Raw genomic sequence first — 7,313 nt, forward strand, 5'->3', positions numbered from 1 at the left:
TGTTGGGAGGCGCCCAGGGGCGGACGCTTATTGGGCTGAGTGCCCGAGACCCACGGGGTGCGTTTTGACTTTCTGAAGCTCTCGGTGATGGCTAGGGCTGGCGAGGAAGCGGCCGGCACCGCGCGCGACCACCCTCACCCCTGCGGTCGCGTGCGCAGGTGCCCGAGAACGAGGAAAACCCAAGCAAAACTTTCGAGCTGTCTCCGAGCAGGTGGACCTAGGTTTGTCACCGCTCTATTTCCTGCCTGTGTGACTTTGGCCAGGGGGTTTGAGGCTGGGTATCCTCATACATAAATGGAAGGGGACACTCACCTCACAGGGTTGCAGAGGAATTAATGAGAATATGCAAAGTGCCACGAAAGCACTCATAAAATGGTAACTGACCTTTCTTTTCGATGGGGGAGGACCATAAATCTTTGAATTATTTGCATTTCCTACCTAAAAGCTATTCGGAGCGAAGCGCCACGTGGTTTCAAAATCCCTGAAGCAAGCCAGGCTCATTTATGTCTGTCCCCTTCCTGGAGAATCATGCTGGGGACTCTTCACAGCTCCCTCCTTCCGGTAATTTCTCTGCTTTGAGATTAGTGACCCCATACTTGACCCCCATTTTAAGCTCCAGGATCACCGGACCGCCATTTGCTGTGCATTTTTATGTTGACGAGCAACCATTTCTGTAAATATTTCTAAAACCTACTAATCACCTTTCTGTCCAGCATCCCACACTTGAAACCTGAGCTTTGGCTTCCAACTCTCTCTCTCTAGGTCCTATTACTTATCAGTCACCAAATTCTGCTTTTTCCTCCAAAATCTTTCTCATCTTTCTCTCTTCATTTCTGTCTCTGTCTTCTCACTATGCTCCTCTGTATCTTTTCTCTCCTCCCCCCGCACTTGCTGCTAGGCTAAATTTCAGAAGACACCACTTGCAGTATGCCACATCCCTTCAGTGGCTTCCTACTGTTTGACAGATCACGCTGGCATGGCATTCAGGGCACTCCTCTGTTTCCAGCTACTTTTCTAGAGACATCTAGACTCCCTTGGCTTTCTCACCCCGCAGCCAGCCAGCCATGCTTCCTCTCTGCTTCTGTGCTCAGTCTCGCCTCCACTGAAACACCACCTGGACGACAGGCAGTTGTCTGGGTGAATGTGTGTGAGGTGTGTTATGAGAGTGTGTCCTCTGATGTGTGAGGGCAGGGACCCTGCCTCAGACACCCCTGGGAATCCCAGAGCTGGATGAAAGAATGAATCCCTCCTTTTCCTCAGGCCACAAAGAGCCTTGCCTTCTTTCCTAGTATTCTTCAAGGCAGAAAGATACAACTTGAACAAAATTTATTGGTTTTCCTTGATTGCCTCTGGCCCGGCGCTGGAAGGGCTCTCTGGGTTCGTCTGGCCTTGTTTCCGGGCTGCTGCTGCAGCAGCTTTTAAGGCCCTTCTCTGTTTCTTTAGCTTTTGAGCCTCCTGGAAAACCTGGGGATGGAAAGGAGCAGGAAAAAACATTGTAATCGTAGGCAAAACCTCCGACTGGGAGCAGGTGGGGTGGTAACCGACTTGCCCATCTGCTCACCCCAGCTTTTCTCCATGGGGTTGGTGGTCTGTGAGTTACTGCAAGGCCTTCGGGCCAGTTCTATGCCTCCATCAGAAACAGATGCCCCCTCCCTTCTGCTGTCTCCACCACAGTCCCAGAGCAGGGGCCGACCAAAGCAGCAATTTGGACTCACCCGAATGCACAGAGCCTTCTTGGTCACCCAGCGGCGGTGGGCTTTTCGATAGTATAGAGGGGGAAAGGTGTACGCAATTCCCAGCTCCTTGCACGTCTTCTCAAAGACATTATAGTTGGTCTTACGGAGGTTTTTGAGCATCTTTTTCCTCTGGTCAATGCTCATCAGCAGATAGCGCTTGTGGGCTTTGTCCTGTAAGATAGTCGGTATTCCTTTTAGTATTATATAAATCAGTGGTGTACCACTTCACAGTAACAAAGGATGGTCATTTTATCATCGCATTGAAACCTCCCAACAATCTTATGCGAATATTACTGCAACTGACATAGGTATTGTCATTGTTATTCCCATTTTATAGATGGGAAACTAAAGGCTCAACAATGTTACCAAGTCTCAAACATAGATCTACTATTCTCACTCCAAATCTCATGCGCTTTCCCCTACACCACCCATTCAGCCCGTGACTGTCAGCTGGGGTGGATGGGATGGAAGGCCGTTTGCTCTTCCTGGAGACCCCCGAGGTGCTGCTCTGTGAGGGACCTCTGCCATGGGGCTGGTGTTCCATACTCCAAAGGAACAAAACTGACCTCCAAGGAATCGGCTCAACCAGCTCAGGAGACCACTGAGGTGCTAGGCTGGAGCTGGACCAGTCTGTATGCACAACTGTGTTTATTAAAAATACCAGCAATTACAGCAGCTCTGTGTCCAACACTGTGCTGAGATACGACATAATGGTTAAGAATATGGGCCCTGGAGGGAGACTGCCTAGTTTGAAGTCCTAGTACATCACTTCCTAGTGCTGTGCCTTGAGGAATAACTTAACCATTCCATGCCTAGATTATTCTTTGGTAAAATGGGATAGAAAGATGGATATAAGGATTAAATGAGCTAATACATGTAAAATATTTAGGAAGAGGCCTAAATACTTTATATGCATCATGTTGGCTGTTATTTGATTTTTCATTTATACTTGACATTCAATATTATATGCTACTATTATTATATAGTCCCTGCAATCCTCTCAACAGGTACTATTATGATCCTCGTTTCACAGACAGGAGAACTGAAGCTCAGACATGTAACTTCCCTGGAGTCACACAACTAGTTAAGTGGAAGTGGCAGAGCTGGGATTTGAACCCAGGGCAATGTGACCCCATCCACGCATTCAACAAATATTTACTGAGTATCCACTATGCGCCAGAGACACTTGTGACCATGCTCTAAAGTTTGTGTTCTTGCTCACTGGTGATACTCAGCACAGCCCTGGAAGGCTCCCATTTCTCTGTTGGAGGTCGGAGGGAAATGTGTCTCCCACTGCAGCTGAGGGGTGGGCACCTGCCTTCTCAAGCTGCCTGTCTGGACCCAGAGTCTCTCACGCCTCATACTCCTCTGCCCTGACTGCTGGTGTTTAGCTGTGAGCAATGCTCAAGGCTTACCTTTCGATGTTTCTGCATGTGTTCTTCATAATTACGGATCTTGACAGTCAAGGCAACAACTGAAACCACAAACCACAGAGGATGAGAGCCAGGCACAGAGGAAGGAAGGGCCCGGGCCTGGGTTACATATTAAGACCTCAAGGAATAACAATCACCAAGGCTCTTGTGTAGCTCTCTATAATTCCTGAAGCACTCTGAATTTCAAGATCTGAAAAGACTTTGGATTATCTTTCCTTTGGAAAGCAATGCCTAAGGAAGGGGAAGCTCCTTAATCTTATAAAGGTATTATTCCCAAACCATAGCAAATAGCATCCTTAATGGTAAAACTTCAGAGCATTCCTGTTAAATTCAGGAATTAGTCTAGGATGCAGACTATCATGGTGAAGTTCCTAGCCAATGTAAGGTCCATCGGCCAGGAGGTCCTAGCCAGTGTAATACGATTCTCACATTGGCAAGGGTCTGCTCCTTGCCTCTCCCCTTCCAGCTGCCACTCTCATTAGTTTTCACTAATGAGTTTTCAGAATTATCAACTCCCACTCAACTCCTACAGCTCCAGAATAACCTTCCTTCAGGTATCCTCTTGTTTGATTCCTGCCTATACTGCAAAGACAGCGGCAAAGGCAAAAGCAGAAGGTGGCCCCCAGGAGAGGCTGTAACTATGGCAGGCCCTTCCTGTACACGCACTGGGTTCTGGGAGCACTGCAGACAGTGCAGTGGGAACTCTGGCTCTGACCACATGATCCCTTCACACCACCTTAGCTGCAGAGTGGAGAGAGACATAGAGCCAAGCTTTGGTTCCCGAGGAACCTTGCCTGAGCTCACAGAGGTCAGAGGCAGGGCCTAGGCACCGACTCCAGCATCACGCAGCTCAGGATACCAAGTCCAGTGTTCGTAGCCCTTGGTTCTTCCTGTCTCTCCCTTTAACAAGCCACATGTAATCTCTAGTGTACTTGCAGATGAGGGCTCTGGATCAAGCACCAGCTAGCAGACTTCCCTGCTCTCCCACTCCCCAAGGGCCCCCTGACTGACTTCGAGCCTCCAGGGAGCTGGTGTCCTCAGGGTTTGCCACGACCTTGTTCATCAACTGCTCTTGCTTGATTTTGAGCTTCTCTTTCTGTTGAAGATAGAGACAGAGAATCTGTGAAGTCTGGCACCCCTCACACCTCTAAGTACTCGCCCTCAGACTTCCAAGGCCATGGCTGCAGTCATAGCAACTAGACCACAAGGCTCAGGGCCTGACTTCACTCTGCTACCAGGGCATGGCCTCTGGCTAATCACATGGCTGTTCACGTCTAGGTGAGCCCAAGGCCAATGCTACTGGCCTGTGGGATGAATGTCCCCAAAGCTTGCTCATTCATTTAGGCATTAGATCTTTACTGAGCACCTACTGTTTGTCAGATGCTAGTGGTACAATGGGGAAACAAGACTGTCCCTGCCCTTGAGATGTTCAGTCTGGAGGTATTGATAAGTGGACACAGAATGACACTGGGATAAACGCTGCGACATCGCATGGGATGGGAGGTGTAACCAGGGTTGGAGGGAGTCCCAGAGGAGAGGTCTGAGGGAGGCCAAGATCTGGTACAGGCCACTCACCTGGTTGGCCATTTCCAAAGACAAGAGCCTTTTCACAACATCATCAGCCCTGTGGGAAAACCATAGCGATGAGAGACAGATGTGGGGGTGCAGGGGGCAAGGGAAGCAATGCTGTGTTCGTTTTAGTTTGAAAAGCAAGGATGATTGAAAATTTCTTTAACAAATGAGTCTCTGGAGGTTGGGAGCCATCTCCCAGGGACTAAAAGTCAGCATGGATCTGATTTCCTGGCTGAGAACATGGAATGATGTGATAACGACAGAAAATGGAGGCTGTCAGCTCGAGTGTTCCAGGCTTGTCACGGGGTGGGGAGGGGCAGAGTTAGGATTTGCATTTTAGCTGGAATATGGCTCAACCAGTCTTAAGACACTTACTTCAATTCTGTAATCATTATTTCTTTCTCAAGTCACACTGGGAGTGGGAGGAACTAGAGGGACAGTGTGAGGAACTAGAGGGACAGCCCAGCAACCACCGCGTAGGACGGGCTGAGCAGAAGGATCCTGGTTTTCGTATTGTTCAGCCTGGAATTCAAACCCCAGCTCTGCCCCTTAGGATGACACTGGGCAGCTTGATAATCTATAAAATGGGGACACTATTGAAGCATGTTGCCTCCTTGGTATCTAATGGTATGGGGTCTTTACCCAGAACACCAAAAAATCATGCAGTTGAACCCCGTAAGCTCCATCTGTCCCTGGTGCCCACTCACCCTCACCCTGCCTGAGCTTCTACAGTTCTTTGCCCCATTCTATATTCAAATTTCAGATGTAGCAGGCCAAGCCTCGAAGCCACTGTCTCCCCACTCCTTGCCAATCCTCCCAGGGTCCCCTGCAAAGAGATTTCTTCCTGCTTACTTCTCAATTCCAGGGATGTTCTGGTAATCTTTGAGCAGCGTGGAAGGGGGCGGGTCATCTTCTTGGCTGGGTCGAACTGTCAAGAGGAGGGATGGAAAACACTCAGAGTCAACTCTCACTGCCCCTCTTCCCAGACTTAGCTCTTCTCACCAACTCTGTCAGACATCCAGGGTCTCAAGCAAGGCACTGGATATCCCTGGGCTCAGTTTCTCCCTGTAAACTCCTGGGCACCTGCCCTGATATTTCATGCTGGGAGTAGATGGCTTTTCTCAAGACCCTGTACTGTGCCTTTACCTCTCACACACCTGTCTGGCTCTACAGTCATCAGATCCCCACTAAAAGGGGCCTCCTGTGGGCAGACTGAATTGGACTCCTTTTGAATCTCCCACAGCCTGGTCCATAGCCCAGCATAGAACAGGCACTCAACAAACACTTGCCGGCTAACTGCATGAATGCCATAAGGGGGTTAGGAGGAACCCCTAGTTTCAGGACACTTGAAATGTAAGACCCAAATACAGACCACAGGAAACCCTCAGCCTTGGTACGTGCATCTCTGTCTTCCCTGGGAGGTGAGGGAGAGGTATGAGGAGAGATCAATTTGTCCTCTCCAGTCAGATCCTACTCTGTCGCTGTGCAAGTAATATTAATAGCAATAAATACTAATATATATACTCCAGTTTATTGCGCACAGTGCTAAAGATGCTTTTCATGTGTTATCAAGGAATCCTAACAACAATCCTCTCAAATAGATACTCTTATTTTAGAATGAGACTCAGAGAAAGGTCGTAACTTGCCCACCATCATTTACCTAGGAAGCGAGATCTTGACCACTATGTAAACTGCCTTGGAAGGGGAGACCACACGCTCCTGAAAAGGGCGGACACAGAGTGTTAGCGATATACTAGGTGGGCCTGGGTAGGCTCCCTCTGGCTAGCTCTTTTCACTCATACCCAGTCCAAAGGTTCCGGCTCCCCCACTCGACCTCTCCTCGCCCGACTTCAGGCTTCGGGCTACAGCTCTGTGATAAGGTGGACGTGGGGGTCTTCTGTTCGGGACCGCCTCCGTGCCCTTGGCTACCCCAAGCCTTTCAGGTGGACTCTCTTCCGCCCCAAATCCCACCCAAGAGCTCCTACCTGGTTTCTGGATGGCATATCCACGGGCGGCCCGGAGGATGAGACCTACGCAGAAGAGAGAGGGCTGAGGACATCTCCTTAAATAACCCAGCCTCGATTCCTTTCTATGGTTCTTCCTCTTTGGTCTTTGCACCTCTGTGCCTAACCGCCGCCCCATTTCTAACGCACCCCTCTGCCCCATATCTCTGCCACCTGGTCTCACTTCTTCCCCACCCACCACACATTCTCCTTTATCCTGCCGCAGCACTTCTCCCCTATCCTCGTCCTTCTGTATCCGCCATCTCCGCCGAACCCTTTCCCCACTCCTGCTGTCCCGTTTCTCAGCTCCTCACCGCGAGGTGAGGGGAGGCCCCAGTGCTCGGAGGGTAGCCGGGCACAGCCTCCACCTGGCAGCCCAAGGGCCTGGGTCACCGACTGGGTCCGAATGGAATTCAGCGCTCTCCACGCCGCCCTCAGCATGGTGACTTCTGACCCCTGCGGGCGGCGCCACCGTCGCCTTCGCGGTACGGACTGGGTTACACGGGGGCCGCCATGTTGGCTCAGGCTCGACCAATCGAGTGCAACGGCGAGACCCGAGCAGAGGAGGA

General features: G+C 50.3%; 1 protein-coding gene across 2 annotated transcripts; it reads right to left on the reverse strand.

Moving 5' to 3' along the window:
- Window positions 1-1,309: 1,309 nt before the first annotated feature.
- Window positions 1,310-7,288, reverse strand: MRPS15 (mitochondrial ribosomal protein S15). 2 transcript variants are annotated; one of them, XM_033113271.1, is made up of 8 exons: window positions 7,059-7,288; window positions 6,727-6,771; window positions 5,594-5,669; window positions 4,745-4,793; window positions 4,181-4,265; window positions 3,152-3,210; window positions 1,716-1,907; window positions 1,310-1,464 (listed from the first exon to the last, which is right to left on the reverse strand). In XM_033113271.1, exons 1-8 carry the CDS (start codon window positions 7,183-7,185, stop codon window positions 1,327-1,329), a joined length of 771 nt encoding a protein of 256 aa, XP_032969162.1. In that variant the 5' UTR covers window positions 7,186-7,288; the 3' UTR covers window positions 1,310-1,326. The 2 variants fall into 2 exon arrangements, with proteins under 2 accessions (XP_032969162.1, XP_032969163.1); XM_033113272.1 differs by lacking the exon at window positions 7,059-7,288 and adding an exon at window positions 6,944-7,043.
- Between the last annotated feature and the right edge of the window lie 25 nt (window positions 7,289-7,313).

Source organism: Rhinolophus ferrumequinum, chromosome 9 (genome assembly GCF_004115265.2).
Source record: "Rhinolophus ferrumequinum isolate MPI-CBG mRhiFer1 chromosome 9, mRhiFer1_v1.p, whole genome shotgun sequence".
Taxonomy (NCBI): Eukaryota; Metazoa; Chordata; class Mammalia; order Chiroptera; family Rhinolophidae; genus Rhinolophus; species Rhinolophus ferrumequinum.

Excerpts from the sequence above, each read along its gene's own strand:
- MRPS15 (XM_033113271.1), bottom strand. The coding sequence starts at position 7,185 with ATGCTGAGGGCGGCGTGGAGAGCGCTGAATTCCATTCGGACCCAGTCG. Across the intron at positions 4,794-5,593 it reads AACATCCCTGGAATTGAGAA|GGCTGATGATGTTGTGAAAA; the intron begins GTAAGCAGGAAG and ends GTTTTCCCACAG. Across the intron at positions 1,908-3,151 it reads ACATGCAGAAACATCGAAAG|GACAAAGCCCACAAGCGCTA; the intron begins GTAAGCCTTGAG and ends ACTATCTTACAG.